General features: G+C 38.0%; 1 protein-coding gene across 1 annotated transcript; it reads right to left on the bottom strand.

Annotated features, from left to right (window-relative positions):
* Positions 1 to 6,081: 6,081 nt before the first annotated feature.
* Positions 6,082 to 22,240, bottom strand: antxr1c (ANTXR cell adhesion molecule 1c). Its single transcript, XM_060863820.1, has 18 exons — positions 21,715 to 22,240; positions 16,825 to 16,896; positions 16,628 to 16,699; positions 16,180 to 16,261; positions 15,660 to 15,690; positions 15,466 to 15,539; positions 15,281 to 15,349; positions 15,058 to 15,138; positions 14,841 to 14,901; positions 14,283 to 14,381; positions 14,119 to 14,188; positions 12,783 to 12,861; positions 12,060 to 12,155; positions 11,760 to 11,798; positions 11,177 to 11,275; positions 10,606 to 10,773; positions 10,281 to 10,361; positions 6,082 to 7,835 (listed from the first exon to the last, which is right to left on the bottom strand). Exons 1-18 carry the CDS (start codon positions 21,858 to 21,860, stop codon positions 7,605 to 7,607), a joined length of 1,650 nt encoding a protein of 549 aa, XP_060719803.1. The 5' UTR covers positions 21,861 to 22,240; the 3' UTR covers positions 6,082 to 7,604.
* Positions 22,241 to 23,179: the final 939 nt, after the last annotated feature.

Here is a 23,179-nt window from a genome sequence, read left to right on the forward strand (position 1 = left end):
GTTAGAGGATAGAGGGCTGAGGTTAGAATCTGCTTGACTAGGCAGTCCAACCAGGGCCAGAAGAGGGCAAAGACTGAGCAAGAAGATCAACCTCTACTGAGAAAGTCTGTTAAGAGACTTAATAACACATTCACTGGCCCATGTGCCAACTTGGTGCTCCCACGCTCTGAGCAAACATTCTGGGAGCTGGAGGTCTGAGGGTAAAAGCATCTATTGATATACAGTAACAAGGAGCTAAGTGTGCACTTTCCTGAGCGCAGAAGCTGAGCCTAAAAAGTAAGAGAAAAAAAATGAATAGATATGAATTAGCCACAGTGCGTTTTATTTTAGCACTGTGTACTTCTTGGTAGTAGATGCATTGTTTAGGGAATGAAACATCAGCAGTTATATATAACAAATGTGTTTGGAATGCTAAGCAAAGATGATCAAATCAGTGGCAGAGGAAGGCAGATCATAAACACTCTGCATGTGCAGACCGAATCGCTCAGTTTCCTCGCTGGAAATTCTGACCGTCTTCTCCACCCATGCTCTTGAAAATCCTTGACGTTTCTTGGAGCCGGGTGAGCCGACATGTCTGTGTCATTTGTGCTAGGTACGTTTGCTCAACTGGAAGCCTATAAAAATGCATCAGGACCCCCATTGCTGTTACTCCATGTGGCAGGCATCTTTCTTGTCTGGTGGGGATTTATGGTAAAAACAGGCTGTTCCAGGAATAAGGACAAAAATGGGTTTTGAGGTCACAGCTGTTGATGAGTAAGAATAAGGGGAGGAAGAAAAGCAGCAAACTTCATGCACTGAGCCTTACAGGTTCAGCAAGTTGCTTTTGTCAAAAATCTTTTAAACACTCTGGCTGTGTTCTTATGACCAGGATCTGAACATGAACAATCATAACCTACCTTTCACCAACTTAATATCAAGTGACAAACTTGCAGTACATGAAGCCTGACGCTTGTTTATATGAAAATTGAGCGACATGGACATTTCCCGTGTAGATTCTGTTGCTGTTTAGAATGTTGAAAGTCTGTAAATGTTTTTTATTCATGCACCCTACAATCTTTGGCAAGCAAAATTGGATAACTGCCTCTCAGAGCTTGTTGTAAACATCAATTAACATTCTGCAAACATAAGCTGAAAATTTTAGCACTCTACAAGTGCGAGCGCTTATTTCGTATTTAATCTGTCCAGTGTACTGATGCATTAACCTTCATGTTGTCCCTGGGTCTTTTTGACCCCGCTGGAAGAATTTAATGTGTCATAACTTTGGTTTTCTTCCGCATATTTGCCTGAAATTTACCAGGATTGCTCCAAATTATGAACTTTTATGAACTATTTTTGTTGAACTATGTTCAGAACAGTATATACTACGCGTTCGTGATCCTCTTGGGTCATTTTGACTCGGCCACATTTAGTGGGGCAATAGGTCACACTTTTGCCCTTTTCAGCGCAATGAACATACATACAGACACAAAAATGCACACATAAAATGTCCACTAAACACACACACAAATTGGGCATTGCATTTCATTAGGCCTCCAGAAAAAAAAAAGCCAAACATTTGTAAATATTTCACACTTTTTATATGCCTTCGCCTAGCAGAGGGCAAAATATGATCTACTGACATGATGCTACACACACACGCATGCACACACACACACACACACACACACACACAAGCATTGGGCATTGCAATTCATTAGGCCGCCAGAAAAAACAAAAGCTACTCATTTATAAATATTTCACACTTGTCAGATGCATTTGTCCAGCTGGGGGCAAAATCTGATCTACCAAGAAGCTTCACACACACACACACACACACACACACACACACACACACACACACACACACACACACACACACACACAGTCAAACACTGTTCAAAGCATTGGACATTGCATTTCAGTTGGCCTCTAGACAAAACAAAGGCTACGTATTTTTAAACATTTCACACACGCACACACGCACGCACACACACACACATTCATATTTCTATAAAGAAGTTCAAAAATAAAATACATGTGTTTTGTAAATCATATTTGTTTCCTCTCTCTTATTTAGTTGCATCAGTAAGCTTTGGCCTAGAGATATGCTGAGTAATGTTTGACATTCATCAGTCAGTGGTTATCCAAAATAATATTTAATAATTTCTGCTTATTTTACTCAAAACATGGCATAATTTTATAAGGTTTTTCGTTCATAAATTAAGTGTAATAAAAAAAACATAAGGAGTGTAAAATAAGTTTTATTCACATGAAATTATGCCATGTTTTTGAGTGTGTGTGTGTGTGTGTGTGTGTGTAGCCTGTTGTTGGTTGAGCGGATGTAAAATAGATATTACAAGTGTAAAATAGATATTACACACAGAATGGTGATAATTGTAGAATTTTTGATTTATAAGCATTCAAGTCAATTTGGCCTGGAAAAAAACAGGTTTTATTATTTGCTGACATTAAAAATGGTCAAAATGGTTTCAAAACAATCTCCTGCCCTTGAAATATACCAGGCTGTAATTGTGCCTCTATAGTGAAAATAATTAAAAATTTCAGTTTTTTTTAATGAGGTTTATTAGACCAAATATGACAAAAAGAATTGCAAAATATATGTTAAAATGTTGGAAACAAGTTAGACTAAAAAGGTAAAAAAAAAAAAAAAAAAAAGGCTATCATATATAGTTCATTTTTTATAAGCAGTCAAAACAGACAAGGTCAAGTTGACTCAGCGCTCCTAATTTGTATAGGAGGACAACACAAGGGTTAAAAGAGTCACTCAACATTTAAATGAAATGATATTATGAAAAATATTTTGATAGCAAATTTCCCAGGATGAACACTGCAAAGTTTTTGTATGTAAGATCACAGTGATGCTTTTTTTTTCTCAGAGTGCCTTTACCCAACATGGCTCAGCTTGTCCAGTGTGTGGTGTGGACTGGACTGTGAGACACAAGTATTTTGACTTAGTGATGAAATTGATGGCCAAGTCTGCTCTCCTTGTCTCTCCCTTTCATGGTCCTCCCTGCGATAAGAAGCTTCAATCACAGCTTAACAGAAGTTTTCGAAAGATTCCACAACTGTCTGACCTCGCTGCTGATAATGACATTTGAGAGGAGCTATTGAGCTTAGATCCATGCCTCAGCAGACTATTATTATTATTATTATTATTATTATTATTATTATCTGACAGTAAATTGCCACATCACTTATTTCACACAAGCCTTTCTTCTGCATTAAACGCTGATTTCTTTTAGCTCCACCCTTAATTTCTCAAGGTGTGGCACACAAAAAACTTCAAATGAGACTTCTTTTCTGGTTCTAACGCAATGACTATCATCTGTTCTACATTACGAAACACCACCAGGTTCCTTCTCTACATTCTCTCACCTCCCACTCGAGCTGAAGTTGCTGAATCAATTCTTTCAGTGTTTTGTTTAGTGGTTTATCTTGGTTTTGTTTTTATCTAGTGATCTTTTAAGGCAACACGAGCAGCAGGTTGGTTTAAACAATTGAAGCTCACCATAAGCTGCCTTGAGAGGGAGTATGGACCCACAAAAGTTGTTTGTTGAACAATGATTTTTTCTCTCAGAAAACAGAAAAAGAGAAAAGTCTTGACCACAGTCGAAGCAGAGATGCTCCAGATCTCCACAAGCTTCTGTTGACAGGTTTAATGAACACATTCAGGATTCTAAGTACTGTAAATCTCAAGTCCATTTAACTCTCAGCCATATCCCTAACATCTCAGCTCTGAGATCAGATTTCATCTTCACACTTTCCATGATCTAGTGCATTAAGGGCTGAAGACTTCAACCTGAAGTGCAGATCAGGGCAGGACACATCTCGAAGCTTAACATACGCAACAACTCGCCTGTTCAGCGTATTCTCTTCCAGTTTTGCCACACATATTACCCACAAGGCCCAGGCGGTCTGGCACTGGGAAGGAGAGAGGGAGTGGGAGAAGACGAGAGGAAGGAGGGTCGGGGGGTGGAAAGAGGAGGAAATCTTGTTGGAGGAGGGGGAAGAGGCAGTTGCCACGTTTGCATCAAGACAAAAGTCTGTTCGAGCTTTGCAACAGAACTGAGCACTAAGTATGTTTCAAGAAATATCCCCCTCCTCTACCTGCCAAACACACACACACACACACACACAAACACACATATATATAATATATGTTTCAACACCAGGCCTGTTTACTTAGTAGAATTAAATTAACGGTTCAGATTTTTGTCTCTGTATTTTTTAAGTCACATCCTTGGAATTCAAGTTTTGGCTTCCTTGACAGTGAAATGTTACATACCAGAGAAAAGAGAAAATATTTATCCGATTTATCGGATTGCAAACATTCTCGAGGTTCATAAGAAAGATAACGTTCGGAAAGGTTTTCCTTGTGCAGTTGAAGCTTTGACGCTGCGTGTAAAAATATGTTCCATTTCGCACAACGGGCCACCCAAACATAAGGAAAATAATCTAAGCACTGCCACTAACAGGACAAAGCATCTTGCATTGAGAGACACCTCCCTCCTTAACCCCCTCCACCTCCCTGCAGCTTCGAACTGGCCGTGCTCTTAAAAAGTCCTTTCGATGCTTTGACTTTGCTCGAGAACCATCTGTGTTTTTGCACGTCACCTTGGAGACAAGGGCATCCAAACAGAAGAGATGGCGGACAGATGACTCGGTCAGAGAAGTTCAGACATGAGAGCGGCCTGAAAAACCAAAGCTATCAGCACATTCTTTACGGCTTGGGGTTTTTCACAGAGACGAAAGAAATATTTTCGACTTCTCATGGACATGGTCTCGGGCAGCGCATAAACAAAGGATAGGGGAATTTACAGTCCTGGTTATTTGTGCTGCCACAGCGATGGAGAAAGGAACTGAAAATGTTTTAATCTAAAGCATAAAGGATATTTTGGGAAGTTTAATCAAATGTTCATCTTATTGTCATATACAGGTCTCTAATTTGGTTCATAAGGAGTGCTTTCACATCCTTCTTTGCAGGCCGAGAAAAACAAATTTCTATTAAATTTATTTTTAGAGCAGTTTTACATAAGTATAGAAACAGAAAAAGTTTTAAAGTTTAAAATTAGGTTACTATATATCTCTAACATATTATCCCTAATGAACAAGCCTGAGTCGACGGTGTTGAGAATGATATGAGGAAGAAACCTTCAGAGGAACCAGACTCTGGGAACCTCATCCTCATTTGGGTGACACTGGACAGTAAATAGTGTAAATGTAAATAATGTCCTTTCTAGAACAGTGTATAGTTGAGTGGAATTAAGCAACCAAGAGCTCATGAGAAACTAACAGACCAGCTCAGATTCTGAGTTCACCACAGACCCCACAATAATTCCTTAAAAAATCAAAGTCTTCATAAGTCTTTATAGATGACAGCTGAAACATTTTCTGAACATTATACTGAGGTAGTAAAGGGATTTGCTCGACTTGGTGTATTTTTCTTCAAGGTTAAGTTCATGTAAGTTTTCCGTTAGGTCGTTTCGGTCATTAGGTCATTTGTGCCTCAAATCCCTGGGATTGGCTCCAGGTTCAACCTTAAGGTGCAATCCTGTGTAGAATAAGCAGTATAAGGAATATGGATGGATGGATGGATGGATGGATAGATGGAAGCCACACCCACTGACAGTATATCAGCTAGCTTGCAAGCTAGCTCACAGCAATTTGTGGTAAAGGTGCATCCAAATATCAAACTGGCCTCCCTTCTTCCTTTTTGTCTTCATCTCACGGGTTTCTAGATTTTAAGTCAAAAGTGAAACAAACAGTGAAATTTCCTAATCTGGTTATTAATACTAGATATAAGCACTCTTAGAATGATGTTGGACCAATCAGGTTATGGACTGGAGCTAACTGTTGGATCAAAATGCAATGTGAAATTGTAATGCTGTAATTAAATCTGAAATAATTAAGCTTGTTTGCATAACGTGGCCCGTATCAAAACAACACGGCTTCTAACAGTGTGTAAAGACAAAGAACACCCGAAGGCAAGACTCAAAAACTATTTGTATGTGTGGGTGTGAATAAAAAATTTGAGACATTCAAATTCAATCTCCATGTAAAAAAAGACTATCAAATCAAAGCTTGGAAAATGACCTTTATTAATAGTGTATGAAAAGAAAACAGTTTATGAGCCTTTCACTAGATGCATCAATATCGCTGTTTATAGGCAATACGAAGTAGAAAGACAATATGGCGTATTATTTCTGTAGGACACAGCACACATTACGCTTTTAAATATGCATCAAACAGAAGGCTGAAGTCATTAAAAAGCAAACGTGGTTTGTAGTAAATAAGAGAAATAGTCCTAATGATCAAAAACAAACTGCTTATTTAGTTACTCAAATTCAAACACAAATTTACATGTAAAAGTGCTTCTTTTTTTTTATTTTTTCTCAAAACACGGGCACTTCATCAGATTCAATTAATCACATCTGGGGGAACTACAAAAAGAACGTTATAAAAGAGCTAAAAGAAATAACAAGGAGTTTAGAAAGGGATATCTTTGGAGCATTACATGCAACAGTGTCCTATTTTTTTTTTGTCTTTTTTTTTTAACATCAGACACCTTGTCATATTCAAGTAACTCGCTCTTGCTCAGGGGAATAATAAATTAGATGCTGTCAACTGCCCTGCAGTCATGATGTGTTCAATGGTGTTATAAAAGGACACAAAGGATGCATTTGAAAATACAGTACAGTTGCGGGAATATAATGCATACAAATAGGAAGAGAAATATTGCCCTGGCTGCAAACATTATGAGCATTTACAATCGAATAAAATAAAATAAAAAAAGCAAAGAACACACACCATTTGGGACAAAGCTTTAACTGGACCACTTCTAGACACCGTTTCTAAACGTACAGTTCAACACCAATTCCTCATTTGCAGGCAAACTTGTACAGCTTCGGCAGAAATTTTTCAGCATACCAAAGGCATCAGGCATCAAAAATTCCTGATTAAAACAGATAGCAAAACTTTGGACACACACTACAACCTGTGCAACTTGCGTTTTATTCTTACATCATCATCATCATCTTCATCATCATCACTTGCAATACATGTTCTTCATTTTCGATCAACACAACGAGAGGCTAACCTGAGAGAGTATGCAGTAAATGAATGATTTGGAATTCATTTCTAAGAGCATGATGGGATCAATAATATGATGCCCGAAAAAGAAAAAAAACAAACAATGTGCTATTTTCATGCATCATCAAATCCCATCTTCATCATTTAAACCACTGGACAAAAAAGAGAAAGTGTGATCAAACATTGTCTCATGGTTGACAGCATGAGAACCTGATTGATTGGACTGGTGATGAAAATGAGGGACTCTTTTTATTTACCTTTTCTAAAAGGCAAAAAAAATATATGTACCCTTTACCGTCTCTGCCACTTGTGGTATATTCAGTAGTTGATATTAGCATCTTTTCTTTATTGCATTTGTTGATAGTGTTAATATTTATTTATTTTTTTGCTGTCCAGCAACAAAGCACATACTATAGGCTATCTGACGCTGATAAATATTTTTGTGTGTTTTACTCTTTGGTGAGAGGAGCATATTTTAGTTGGAAAATCAAATTTATGCTCTATATTGTTGGATCTCAGGGTTTGGGAGGGGGTCGAGATGGAGGCGGACACGGGGCAGTGGGCGGAGCTCGGGTAGGAGGTGGACCTGGGGCCACATTGGGTCCTCTGGAGGGTGGAGATTGAGGAAGTGGACTTACAGGGGGTGGTGCCTGGCAGTAGTCAGGAGGAGGTGGGGGTGGGCTTTGGGCACTGGGTGGGGCCTTAGCTGCCTCCTCTTTTACCCTGGTAAAGTTGATGCATCGGCCCTGTGGGAGAAAAGAAAGAGATAAAAACGTTAAACCTCGCTCTCTCTCTTTCTCTCTCTGTCTTTCTCTCTTACTCAACTGGCCATATTCTCACAGCCACCTAACTAAATGGGCCCCCCACCTAAGATCTGCTAAGATCCGCCTATTCCCTCTCTCTTTCTCTGTCTGGAGTGTTTTGGCAAATCCCCTGTTAAAACCACTAAGGAATTCAGTCTACCTTGTAAAATATTGGAAATAGAAAGAAAAAAAAATAAATCCCTCAAATCCCTCATAATTAACTATTATTCACTAGAATAATGCCAAAAAAGACTACTAATTTATTGTGCATTCTTATTTATTAGTTTCCTGCTTGGTGTGATGTCAGTGCTGTGGCTTTTCTCAACATCTTCTCCCTGACCCTTGTGATTCGGATTCATCTCGTTTTTTTTTCTCCACATGGTAGCTCGGAAAATTTTTCCTTGTCATTGTTACCTCTGACTTATGAGAGACTGACATATAAATCTATGCCTGTATTTCTGTGAAGATGCTTTGTGAAAATGTCTGTTGGTAAAATGCACTCAAACAGCTGCATGTACTGTGTTAAGGTGTGTGTGTTTTTTCTTGATGGCACATAGACAAATATGTTAGCACAAAGTGACCTCCTTGCATGCCTACAATTAGACACAGGCCCATAAAGCAGTTTGTTCTTAGCCCAGTGATGAAGTGTTACACATTTGAAGTGGCTGGTCTGTAAAGACAGAACTGCATATGACCTCATTTTCATCCTACGCCAGTCTGTTGGAGTGTGTGTGTGTTACTTGAAGGCTGTAATTAAGGTTCTGAAGCTCTGCCCACTGCTTTTTACGTCAGAACGGTTGAACGCTTGTGAAGCCGATCTCGGTGCATAACTGAGACCTTGTGTAACTGCAAGAGAGAGCTGGGCCAAAGAGTTCAGATGAGAAAAACAGACTGGAGAAAGTTAATGACATGCTACAGCACTAACACACACAAACTGCTGTGATCTGTATAATCTACAGTACACTGATAAAATAAATAGTACTAAGCTGCAGCTTTTTTTTGTTACACTAATATATAGCTGTCACCTGGAAATACGCATATTGTGTACCTTTTAAAGCAACTAAGGGTACATACTTGGACCATAAAAGGTACCTTTCTGGGTACAAACAGAGTAAGCTTGACTGTACCTCCCTCAAGGAAAGGGACAGTTTATATAGACTGTATTTATATACTCACATATAAGCAGATCCATGGATTAGTATAATGGCATCTTACTTTTTATGATATGGAAATGAGGAACATTCAGATCTCTTTATGGGACCATTTAACTGCCTGAGGGTGGGCCTTTGTGAATGGTGGCATTGAAGTGTGTTACCATGGCATTGTCCTTGGTGACAAAATATATGCTGTAATAAACGGGGAGGGGGTATTTGGGGCATTCATCAGCCTTGCCCTGTGCAATAAATGATTCATCCCATAGAGGCTGGCGCAAAAAATGATGAAGTGAAATGAGTTTTAATGGACTCGGGACAAATGCTTTAAGGAAAAGATGCAGTATAAGAACTTGTCCTCTGGGGTTGTACACTCTCAGAAGGAAACGTGATACAGGAAATGATGCCAGTTTCACTTGTTTTCCATGCTTGGGACAGCAGAAAAGTAGGCCTGTGCATTCTTCTGCCCTCTCGCCATAGACTGGGGAGAGCAATGTCATTCCAGGAAAATGATAGAAACTGTTCTCTCAGAATAAACTCTGAATGTTAAAACTTGCTATTTACTGTATTCTGATCCATTATACTTGCTTGCTAGTAAATTCATTGCAACCACTAATTCTTTCCAAGTGATTTTGCAGAACATTTGCAACACGGCAATTCCAGCTACAGTGGTTATGGCATAGTTTCCACAAATAATGCATGGCTTTAAGTAGAAGATAATGAGCAACCAACTCTGTGAGGCCAAGTTAAAAGTTTTTAAAAGTGTTTGATTTTACAACTGCACCAAGCTCAGCCTAAAAGTCAAAAACAAGAATGTGTCAGCATCCATTACAAGGTCAGATCTAAAGCTTATCATGAAACGTCCATGATCCAAAGTCAGAACATGTGTTTGATGTTTTGGAATGAGAGGCAGGCCTCTAAAGACAATGCAGACTAAATGTCTGGAACTGGTCTTACATCACTGCTTCATTTCACTTTTACGGTCAATGATTTGAAGCAGGTGGCAGAAGTTGTAAATAATGTATCCTTGTATCTTACAGACTTTGGGATTGTTGTGATCTAAAGATGAAAGATGGACGTGTAAAGAGAGAGGCCTAATTTATAGTAGAAGTTGAACAGGACAGAGTTCAGGGAGCCCTGTGCATTAACTACATCTCGGTTAAGAAGAAAATCACCATATAAGAAGTCAATACACCATATAAGCTTTAGGTAGTTCTTAATGAGTTTGAGTACTCACATGATCTCCAGGCTGTGGTCTCATAAGTGAAACTTGGTCATAACCACGGCGAAAAAGAGCCCAAATTGCATCCAGTTTCCCCTGGAAATAAGCAGCAAAGCACAGAAAACATTTTAAGTATGAATTATTACAGTTAATATATACAGTATACTATATACTGTATGCATAATATAAGACACACAAACAGAAGAAATATTTTTTTACAATAAAAAAGTATTACAATATTTTCTAATGTTATATATTTTTTATTATATAGAGCAGTGTAAGAGGTGCTATAAAGCTGAACTTAAGTGAATACAGTAAATGGCAGTTAAGATTCTCTTACCCTAATTGGGGAGTACCACTTCCTGTTCTGGGGAGTCTTCTTGTTTCCATGTTTTTTAGGTTTGGGTTCAAACGGTTCATACTCCTGCTCAGGCATTTTCACAACTGCATTTTTGGGTTTTTCCAGCTTGGCACCCTCTTCAGTGGATCCCTTCCCACCCCAGCGGACCTAAAATTTTCATTGGCACATTAACCCAAATGTCAAGAACAATATTAAGAATCTCATATATATATATATATATATATATATATATATATAAAGAAATATAGTCAGGTGATGCAGACATGAAGACAGCGAAGACAGCTGTCTATGTGGTGTTTCATATGTGTCCATGTGGGTTTCCTCTGGGTTCACTGGTTTCCTCCCAGTCTTCAAAACGATGTTGGTTGTTGGACTGGCTGCAATAAATTACCTCTTGGTGTGTGTGTTTTTTTTGTGTGTGTGTGCACGTTTCCCTTTGATTGACTTGTGTCCAATCCACAGATGTAGGTTCTCTACCAGGATAGAGTGCTTACTGAAGAACAGTTTCAATTCTCTACAGTTTATTTTATATGAATGCAACTTCATTCACCTCCATGCGTTTGATTCCTCCAACTCCCCGTCCCCCATAGTATGAGGCATCTACTGTTGGCCATTTTTTCTTGGGCATACCATCCTCATCATCTGACTCCTGACAGAAAACGATATATGACAGAAAATGAAACATGTTAACATTCTGACACAGTTGATTAGTAAATGTTTGTACTGAGTAGACATGTGATGTTGCAGGGATTTCTATTGCACCTCATAGCTTAGAATCTATAGAGGGTAAATGGTCTGGGGTGAAATTGTTATTATGAGACTGACTTCCTTTAATAATAGTTGTTCACATAAGAAAAGCATACTATTTTTTTTTTTTACATAGGCACTCTTTGGTCTGAATAAGTGTCACCTTTCTGAAAAGTATCAGCTTTTTTCAATTTAGACAGTACTTAGTTTTGTTTTGGTGGAAGACAGCCAAATGGATTTAAATGGATATGATGCCATATTTTTCAATATGTCAATTATGGATGAGATGTATATTTTCTGGGGTGATTTTAAGTGGTAATCTTTGCATCATGGGTTATACAGTATGTAAATTTCTGAATAGGTTAAGGGGATGAATATTTACTTACTGGCTGTGGGGGTGGAGGTGGAGGGGGCTCTTTGATAACCTGTGGAGAAATTTCATACAAAAAATGTTTTATTTCATTATCCAGCCATTGTATAGACATTTACTATTTTCATACTCGATGCGAAAAGAAACAGCTCCATTCCATTGGGGAGAGACAGGCATCCCAGTGTTTAACCACAGAGATCCACTACAACTGCATTTTTCCAACATGAAATTAACCATAAAGATCTTTTATTAAAACCTTGGAGGCCACGAGAGATGGCAACTTCAATTTAAAGAAGTCAATGATGTGTAGACTTACTACTGTGCAGCACAGGGGCCAGAACCACCACATGAACAACAGAGCCAACAACAGGAACAGGACCAGCAGGGTAATCAGAAGAATAGTACCATCAAACTGCCAAGAATAACAAAAAATCATATTCTCAGTAATGTATCTCATTCCTATACAATGCCACTGCTGTTCTAATTTACATAATGACTGGCAAACCATCTTTACAGCCTTCTTCACTTAACAGCAGGGCATAATGAAAGCAACTGGTGGAAAAACATGCCCCATCTTAAATCTAGTAAGACGGGGAACGTGATGTTTCTCCTTTGTGAGTAAGAGCCTTCTACCACACAAATTCAGCTCAAAGATCTGTAGGACATTTTGGGCTAGCTAATCTCTAAGAGTCCCATTGGTTTGGGTGTATAAAGAGCAAAGAGAGGAAAAAAGAACTCACTTCTTTGAGTGAGGGAAAGAGACCCCTCTGGCAACATTTAGAGAGAAGGGGAGGTTCTGAAAGCAAAGAGAAAGAGAAAAGAGCAAAATAGAAAAGTGGAAAATGAATAAAGAAAGCTTATTATGAATAAAGAAAGCTTATTATGTAAGGTTTTCTAAATGTCCTTTTAATATATATTTGACTAATTGCTTTACTATAAAAAACATAAAAAAACAACATCTGGCAATACAACCACCAGTGACTCTCTTGTGGTTACAGTGAATGTGTGTGTGTGTATGTGTGTGTGCGTGTGGACTTACACACTCGGTTGTGGTGATGTGTACTGAGCTGGTGATGAATGACAGACCTTCGTTCATGCTTACTTGCAGATATACCACCCTGATGCAGTCAGAAAACACAAGATTTGTTTGGAAAAATAACCAACATAAAAACTCACAGGACTCATCAGGTGATTCTTGCGTTCTTTAATCTTGTAACTCCACAGCTTACATTTCAGCATCACTGTAGTTACCGAATAGTTCATAGTATGTCATATTCAAATAATGTGTGTTATGCAGTATACCTGAATTAATTCATTCTTAATTCGTAATCAATTTTTAATTCTAATTAGTAGTTGTAGGGGTTATAAAAGCTTAGCACTTCACAGCATACTCAATTGCAAAAGACCTGGATAAGTATTTAACTGTAAAAAAAAGTACAAAATAGGAGGAAGGCAACCAGTTGATAAACTGGACTCCTTTAAATTGAAGTCTCTGATTGCTAATATACTTTTAATAAATGAATCATGTCTGACTGGTGTAAAGGATGTGGTAGCCTAGTGGTTAAGGTGTTGGTCTACCAATCAGAAGATTGTGAGTTTGAATCCCAGGTCTGCTGGGCCTTTGAGCAAGGCCCTAAAGTTGTACAATATAGAAATATGAGATGTAAGGGTGTCAGCTACAACAAAAAAAGTTGTTCAGCTGCAACAATTTTATATGTATTCTGTAAAATAACGTGTAGATTATATTGTTCAAACTAGATTACAGTAAAAGAGCTGATTCAGACACATTTCAGTTTCATAGACATAGCAAACAGCAGAGGCAAAGAGGAAGTGACTTGACAATTGTATTGACAATTGAGAGATTTGGTAGCAGGGTTATTTCAAGCATGATTGAAGGAAAGAAAAAGTCACAGGTCACAAGCACAGTGAAAATGGTCTCAAAGAAATTGTATCTATGTGAGTAGATTAGGGCAGGTCTGCTAGCTGCGCTAACGGTAATCAAAAGAAGAAAGCCGAAGATGGATGAGAAATGAAAGCGCTATTGTGGTTTGGAGTAAAATAGCAAAGAAGAGGTCGGGGAGTTTATAGTAACCAAACATGCAATTAGTTAGCTGCAGATCGATTAGAAGGAAACACAGGACAATGGTGGCAAACGTTAATGAAGCGTAGAGGATATAAAGTTTAATTCTTGGCATCTGAAAAGCATAGATTGAAAAACAAAGTAAATACATTTGTATGCAAAAGCTTTAGTTTATGTAAGAGAATGAGGAGGAGGAGAGAGGAGGAGGAACAGGAATGTGACTCCTGGCAGGCTTCATAAGTGTGTACTAATGTGAGACAGGCTTCTACTTCCTTCTCTCAAAGGGGGCACTTACTTTCCGACCTCGTTTATACTCGGCGCTGGACACAGCATGTACGTGTCTTCTATATCAGCAGGCCGCACATCTAATGAGACGTTAGAGACACATGAGTCACACATGAAAATAATCACAGGGCGATTTAATCACGTTACAGCAATTTAGAGGGAAAAAAATCTCACTTAAGGTGACAGTATCGTTGATCTTGAAACTGCACAGCACCTGGTCTATTTTTCGGGCGTGCAAAAAGCCGTTGCCTCGAACCACAACTTGGAATGACTCTGAAACATGAATTCACCTTATTTTAAAACAATGCTAAGCTCTTTTATGATGTTAGCAATCCGGACTGTGCTTCATGTTAAAACAATTAGCACTTGAACACAGCAAGGATGAAACTACAATGAACTAATATTCCATTGGAGGAAATTTCTTCCACACACACAAAACACAGGTGCCAGCGTAATGTTAATGTTCACATTATGTTAAATTTTTTTTAATTCATTGCTACTAATTTCATGATAGTTTATGGGAGTCATTATTTTAACCACCATTTAGTGCCCAGTGGAGCATAAGAATGGAGAGTAAATCAGACTGAAAGAAAAGCCCATAGGAGAAGAATTAATAATTTAGAACTGTTAAAAAAAGGCTGTTCTCTCTCATGGAGGACGCACAGCTCTTAGCCAAATGAGAAAATAAAATAAAATGTGCGTTTAATGGAACATCTGCTTTATTATCCCTACCTCCTGCACACACACTGGATGGCTCAACTGCCAAGATCTCAATACATGACTTCCTGATGATCTGTTGAAAAGAACAAAAAGGCCTGAAAAGTCAAAGTGGGTTTTTTCTGTAAAACTAAACTAGAAATCGAATGATATAAATGTCATATTGAGAATGCTTGTGGTTGGGTTAGATGTCGTTTCATCTGTCTTTTATTAGGTAAGTGTGGTTGTTTACCGAGTCAATCACGCCTCTAAGAGCTTGGAATCCTCCCGTCACAGGAAACACATGCTCGATGGTGTCAGCTATGGTAGCGAGCTACAGAAAGACAAAAACTCAGATTTGTTTAGGTCTTTTTAATAAGTGTCCTGTCCAGCACACAAGCTGTGTACAAATCAGTACAGTGTACACGGTGTATTGAAAGGGCTGACTGACAGCTGTGTGCAAAAAAACCTTTCACCTGCGTCTCATTAAAATCTTTCACTCCGACACAATACACTATGGCACCTAATGCTCTGGCTCTGGCAGCCTGTAACAGAAAAAAACAACATCAATAGTGTTCAGCTTTTTTTTTTACACGCACAACAACATTCCAAAGAATTTAAAAAGTAAAAATGTCACGTAAATGCTGGCCAGTGTTTTTACCTCCTGTTGTGCTGCTATAAGTGGCTGCTCGTTCAGCTCGCCATCTGTTAATGCAATAATCACGCTTGCTTTGCCTAAAAAAATCAAACAACGATTTGGACAAGATGAAATTATTGTTACTTATTAGAATTGAATTAAGGCTTTGAGGATCTATGAGTTATTTAGCTTCGCAGAGATCCTTAGCCTTCACTCACCAAAATTCTCCTGATGAATTTGTTCATTTGCCTGTAAAAGATGGCAGGAAAATGAACACAGAAACACAAGGACCAAAGCACATAAATAATTAACAGAGGACTGGTGAAAATAGTGTAATTTGTAATTTGCCCAAAATTCATTCATTTCCTGAGGCAGCATCGCCCATAGGCTGTTTTCTACTTATACCACAGACATTTTTAAGTATATATATTTTTTAAATGATATTTTTATCATTTACTGTATTTAAAACAAGTTGGCTAAACAAGTTTCATTTCATTCACTCACCAGCCTTTTTTTTTCAAGAAAAAATGCACTTAAACCTTTCTTTTTCCTGTTTCAGAATGCATATTGTCTGTAACAAAGTGCTGACAATGGTGACTCCTTCCATCTCTGTTAAATGAGTGAAGTAGTAGAGTCCAGGCTCTACTCTCAAAGCTGCTGTTATAGAAACTGCATTATAAACGTACTTCAATGTGAACAGAGACTGTACTACTGTATTACAGAGTGTTAACAATTAACCTTTTGCAGACCGAGGTGCATGAATGTATCTCCTCCTGGAATTTCCTTTTTTAATACGTTCAGGCCTTTGGTTATTTGGTCCCTTAGAGAAACAAAACCACAAACAAGAGAGCATTTCATCTCAGTGCACCATTTAGTGTGATCTTACTTATACTTCATAAACCACATTGAGTTTAGATTTTATTACAACCATGAAAAGCTAGATTAAAAACTTACCAATAGCATGGTTGTAATAAATCTTAATCCAATAAATTTAAAGCTAATTACAAGAAGACATTTTTGGTATTGAAAGTTAGCCTTCTATAACTCAGTTGGGTATCAATTGTAGTTGAACTTAACAGTTTATTAGTAATATTTGAAGCTCTTCTTAGTAAGATTACCTGGTTAGTGATTTAACCACCAATTAGTTTGGCATATTCATGGTTACTGAAAATGATCCCCACAATACCTGTTTTCTGTCAGTCTCATTATTGTGTTTCCTCTGGATGAAAAGACGATGAAGGACATTCGAAGCAAGGGGCTAGGATACAAAACAGAGGTTTTTATAGTAATATATAATACTGCTTTCATGTGCTTTTCTATATACCACAAAGGTGGTAAACTCTGAACACCACATGCCGATTCTTGCCAAGAATGTACATGTACCTGATAAATTTCTCAGCCAAACTCTCAACAAAAGAGTAGATCTCATGCCAGTGGTGTTTGACACTTCCTGACCTGAGGAGAAAAGGGGTCAAAATCAGTCATAAATCCATGTATCATCTGTATGCTTGTTCAAACTCTCCAGTCAAAAATCCATGTATCATCTGTATGCTTGTTCAAACTCTCCAGACTGAACAATCCACTTTATTACATTTGTCTTTCAATTAATTTTTAGATCTTACAGGATGTCTTTTTTTTCCAAAAATATAAAAAAGAGCCCCTCTCATTTTGTCCCTGTCTGTGCTCTGACTCCAGGCAAGGCAGTAAAATCCTTGTGAAGCCTGAACATTTCCTGTCCCTACACACTGAGCAAGGCATGGATGAATCATTATTGTCACATGGGAAGTGATCTAATTGACTCTTAAAATATTTGCCAACTTTCAGAAGCAGGCTTTTTAGGTCTCTTCACCTCTAAAAAACCCTCAGAAATAGTTCCTTATTTAGCTGATGTAACAAAGTCTAGTCTGAGGGCCAGACGTCAACCACCGTCTCCCTGTCTGACAGTTAAACCAGTACTAAAAAAGCACTCTTGTAGAATATCAAACCTTCTGGATTGACAACTCTGTGGTCCATGCTGGTCCAGAGAGTTCAGAGATATTTTAGGTCCAATGGTCATGTTTGGTTTGTTTGTATTATCTACTACCTCCTTAATAAAGCTTGCTAATAAATTTGTTTGAAGTAATCAAAGACATAGACTGACTCATCAAATGAAAACTGCAAGCATGGTCACAAAAAAAAAAAAAATGCCAATACAGAACATATCAAGCAAAACAACACAAAGTAAAACCCAAAGAAGGGCAAACGGAAGGGTCAGATGGAGGACTTCAACTTGCGGTTTCTTAACCTCACAATGGAGCTTGTTTATCTTGGAAGGATCAGCTTTTCTGAGGTACCAGCAATCCTTGCACTGGTGCCTAGCTAGCAGTTTTCTCACCTGTTCAAACAGAGATTGTGGAGGAAGTGGCCATTTTCATGTGAGATCCTTGCTGAAATATTTTGTGGCACTCCTGCTTTGATCTAAATTTAATTGACTGTATAAGATTTGAAAGCTTAGATGTCAAACAACACTTTTTTGAAGAAGAAGAAGACTGTGAGAAACAGCAGTTCATGTTTAAGGGCAAATATTATGTGGTGTAGTCTGAGTGATGGTTCCTGCTACAGTGCTTATATCAGGACTAGCATTATAGACAAGGGAGGAAAGGGCGATGGAGTCGTTCATGTTGATGAAATACAGTCAGAAACCAGTGTAGCTGAATAAAAAAGGCTCGAGAATGATTGGCTTTTACTGTCACTTAATATTAGTGTAGGATTTGGTTGGATGGAAAAAACACGACTCAGCAAAGCTAATTACTTGTTTTAACCAACTTAACTTAATTCAACTACACAGTTCAATGACCAAAACCATCACAAAGATATTGACATGTATTTTAAAGGAATACCTAAATAATAGTGTTCATGGTTTATAAAAAAAATACAAAATTTACAAACTGTAGTAAATGCAACTTCTCTGAAAAGGGAACAAACTTTATATATATTTTGCTTTCTATTTCAGTCATGGGAAAACTCCAAGACAACACACAGAGGACTTGAGAATGAGAGGAATGGAGAAGGAGCAGTAATGCTTTGTGCAGAGTCAGCAGGACTCTAATCCAGATCATCCCTTCTTCAGGCCCCATAATGGTTAGAGAACTGCTTACGATAACAGGTTCCTGATACTGAAGCATAAATACTGTAAATCTACAGTCTCAATGTCACTAAATTCAAGGTAATATTCAAACGTTCCTTGAATTATGTGTCTCAAATGGATGACCAGAAACTCTGAAAGGACAGAGCAGTAAACAAACATAAGAACAATTAGACAATATTAAACTATTCACTATTACGACTATTATTTTTTAAAAATATATAAAGCAAGTTCTTTTCCAACATGGACTCATACAGAATTTAAAGGAAAATGTAGCAGTGCTTGTGTTTTGTGTCTTATATCATTCGTATAAATCCAAGCTAAATATTTCTTGCTTATGGTTGTTTATATCAACTCAAATGATGGGAATTAGGAATCGTGATTTGATTTCATATTTTTTCATACACATGATTTGATTTCATATTTTAACTTGTAGTTTACCAACAATGTTGAGCCTCATATGATTTTCTTTCTCATTCAGTTTATCCTTCATACTGAATGTGGACAGTTTTCAGGCCCAAGCCTGGTTTAAAACCGTGTGCTTACTTCTCCTGCTGCTATGGTTATATACTCATTATATACAGTACTGAGGAGCTGCTACACTGTTGTAATGTTTATCTAGGCATTAATGTCTCCATAACACTATGCTGAATCCAGGCCCATCATCTGGTTCTGAAGGTGTCCCAGAAAAATAGTGTGTCAGGAGTGAATTTACACGTTGCAGCTGTTGTAAACCGCTGACAAGATCACAACACTCCAGGCAAGGTTCAAGTAAAGAATGTTCGGTTGGAAAACAGCAGGACCTAACTATTTTTGAAGTCTTCTGTAGAGACACACATGAAAGGGGCATTTGATGAATGTTAATGGCATTGATACAGAATGACATCATACAAACAAAAAGTTTGACCAAGTCGATCTGGAACAGTGATATCAGTAACTTAAATCAACTTGGAATGAACCCAAATTAAGTGAAATGCAGAATACTGAAGTGGTTGCTACCGTGAGCAATATAACAACAACAGCCAAAAATAACTTCTGATTTCTGTATTAATTGGATATACTGAGATAAATAGTATTAGAATTTGTCAATAGTATTTTATTATAAACAAATATAGCCAAATATTGTATTATTGTATAATAATAATATACGTTGGGGGTCAGAAGAACAACATCAGCCACAAATATAGTATGATGTGGTTTCAGCATACCTATGTGTACCTGTGTATCTGTATTAAATTGCACAAACCCGTGTGTAAGTATAGTTAAATATTGCAAGTGTAGATGATGTATTTGCATATTAATAACAACATTTCTGGTGCCACATGTGTTGCGAGCAATCACTTATAGTCCAAGCATACAAGTACTGTAAAGTCTGCACCATCGCTCAGGACACCATTATCATCTCATGGTGTCTGTTTTCCACAAATTTCTTTCCCTATACTGATATCAAACACAAAAGCTCTAGCACCCTACACTTCTTCCTGGGAAATATTTGAGCCTCAACGTGACAAAGCAGATATTCGGTCAGTATATTAATGTCAGTAGAGGTTAAATGATATTCAGTGGATTTTTATTTCTGAAAAGGTTCGCTTGATCAAAAATCAAGAAGTGACCAGCTATTTGTAGCAATTTCATGCCTTGATAGCTGATAAATTCTGATGTTATACATAATTGTGATGCATTATTAAATAAAGAGCCCTGTAGAGGTGTTTTGAAAATATTGACTGGACCCCTATGATCGCTGCTTGTGGCTATATTCTATTTTTGTATCTTTGCTCCTTCTAATTTCACATTCTTTGAAATCAGATTTACTTGACAATGACAATCAATCATGAATTTACAGAAGTCTATCATTTATTTTGGGATCCTTCATTTATTTGTTCATCTTCAGGGCCTTGATGAATTCACAGCTTATCCTAGGAACATGGAGCATGAGGCAGAAATAAACCCTGGAAGGGATGCCATTCCATTACATGGCAACACACACACACAGACACACACACAAGATAGAATACAGTTTTATGAGCCTTTGCAAACCCACTGCCTTTACTAAGTGTCACATTTTCCAAAACCTTGTAAAGGCATTCAAATTGTTTAGTTATTTCTGCTGCCCTCATGATGACTATTATACAGAACACAACCTTGACTGACCTAAGAACTGCAGTGTCTAAAACAACAAACTTTTTTCTTAATGGAGAATGGAAGTAATAATTATATAATGGAAAGTGTAAAAAGGTTCTTTTTTTATTACTCAATACAATGAAGGTCAAATGGCAAATCCAGGACTCTATGTATGACCTATAAATTGCATTGCATGAACTAAGAAAGCATCAGGTGGTAAAGAAAGCTATGCATGAAGCTTCACTAGAAAATCACGAATAAGCAAACAATGCTTAGAAAAACGCAACACACCCATTGCAACTGTTTTTTAGAAGCAAGAAATCCAGTTGTGTGTCTTTTTTTTTACCCTACGGATAAATGCTGAGGTTGGACACCACAGACATTTCCCATGTGGTGCTGGAATCTGTGCCCAAAAGTAGGCCATGGATACTTAAAGGCCCTGGCTGACTCAAACATCCTGTAAAACAAGATCCTGAGAAACATATGAGAAAATGAGGCATCTCACTGGACTTTATGCCTTTGATGGAAAGTGGTGGGATGGACTCACAAGGAGATTGTGATTGTCTGAACTGCTTATTCGGCACAAGTTATTAAACACATCCCAGCCGTCTTTGTGTCATTACACAAAAACAAAGGGATGGATCACAACTGAACGCTTGATCTTTTTTTTTAATGCCGACAATAGGAGGAATATACTTGAAAGAAAGAAAGAAAGAAAGAAAGAAAGAAAGAAAGAAAGAAAGGAAGAAAGAAAGAAAGAAAGAAAGAAAGAAAGAAAGAAAGAAAGAAAGAAAGAAAGAAATATGCATTTTTATGGCACTACGTATTCTAGTTAAACATGAAATGTTTCTAAATAATGTTAGACATATAACAGCAGACTGCTACATAGTTTTGATGTCATTATTAGACTGCATAAATAAAAGAAGCAGGCAATATGGGAGAAAATCTATAGCACTTTCTTATGGAAAGAGAGAAAAACACATTAGACAAATACAGATTAAACAATACACAAAGACTTTGGCACTTACTTGTCAAGGACAAAATACAAGTCGAAGGCACCTTGACAAGACCTTTCCTGATCCTCTTCTTGTCCCTCAACCACACCATTGTTAGTGAAAAGCAAAATCCCCCAAACAACCAGTAGGAGAAATATATTCTTCAAAGAACTCGCCATCCTTTAGTTTCAGCTGCGTAAAAACAATCACTCCTCAGTAAAACTAACCGATTTTTACATTATCCACAGTGCGTATTGTGAAAAAACCCAAACAAACAAAAGGATGGAAAACAAAGAACACTGGCGGATGTTGAGTCCGTCTTTCCTCTGGTTCGATACCCCAGAAGTTCCCAGATGTGGCGCTCCTCCTTTCACTAAAACGTCGACGGCTGTGGTGAGAAAAACGTTTAGCGCACTAGAATGAGGTCACTGAGAAATATATAAGAAAAACTCCACTTTAAAAAAGATATACTGCTGTGTGTTCCACTGAAATAAAGTCGAGTAATAGCTTTAGGCAAATGTTTTCTTCACGAGTGTGTAACCCTCTGAACAAAATGAGTGCACACGCAAAAGGACTTGGGAGAAAAGAAAGAGACTTGGTGTCATATTTCGACCCTTGAAGGGGAGAAAAAAATCCTGTTGCTATTCAGGACATTTCATCATTTATTTGAACATGAATGCCACCATTCATCTGATCATTAATGATAGTGCAGGAAAGAAAGCAGTGTATGACCAGGATTTTACATATTATTTTGTGTTATATATTTATATTGATTTTATATAATTAATTATCCCAGGCGGGGGGCTCGGTGGCTTAGTGGTTAGCACGTTCGCCTCACACCTCCAGGATTGGGGGTTCGATTCCCGCCTCCACCTTGTGTGTGTGGAGTTTGCATGTTCTCCCCGTGCCTCGGGGGTTTCCTCCGGGTACTCCGGTTTCCTCCCCCGGTCCAAAGACATGCATGGTAGGTTGATTGGCATCTCTGGAAAATTGTCCGTAGTATGTGATTGCGTGAGTGAATGAGTGTGTGTGAGTGCCCTGCGATGGGTTGGCACTCCGTCCAGGGTGTATCCTGCCTTGATGCCCGATGACGCCTGAGATAGGCACAGGCTCCCCGTGACCCGAGGTAGTTCGGATAAGCGGTAGAAAATGAGTGAGTGAGAGTGAAAATACATGATTACTGATTATCTCTCTACATAATTTCCATGGTGTCTTTCTCAAAGCTCTTTCCTCTTCTGACATACTTTCTTTTAGAATAAACTACAAATCTATTAATTTAGGTGAGTCATAAATTATACTCATTGATGAGTATAATTAAAAAGTATAAGTAAAGAGTTGCCACCTCACAGCTCTCAGGTCTCTGAATTAATCTTGAGCTCAGATTACTGACAGTGAAGGGTTGAATTTGTTTCCCCTTTGTGGCCATGTGTATCTTCCAGAATTTCATGACTCCATGTGTGCATGTTGCTGTCCAATTGGGCTGGCATCCCATCCAGTC

Source organism: Tachysurus vachellii, chromosome 2, assembly GCF_030014155.1.
Source record: "Tachysurus vachellii isolate PV-2020 chromosome 2, HZAU_Pvac_v1, whole genome shotgun sequence".
Lineage (NCBI taxonomy): Eukaryota > Metazoa > Chordata > Actinopteri > Siluriformes > Bagridae > Tachysurus > Tachysurus vachellii.

Excerpts from the sequence above, each read along its gene's own strand:
- antxr1c (XM_060863820.1), bottom strand. The coding sequence starts at position 21,860 with ATGGCGAGTTCTTTGAAGAATATATTTCTCCTACTGGTTGTTTGGGGG. Across the intron at positions 14,382-14,840 it reads ATCCAGTGTGTGTGCAGGAG|AGTCATTCCAAGTTGTGGTT; the intron begins GTAGGGATAATA and ends TTCATGTTTCAG. Across the intron at positions 11,799-12,059 it reads GGCCCCTGTGCTGCACAGTA|GTTATCAAAGAGCCCCCTCC; the intron begins GTAAGTCTACAC and ends ATTTCTCCACAG.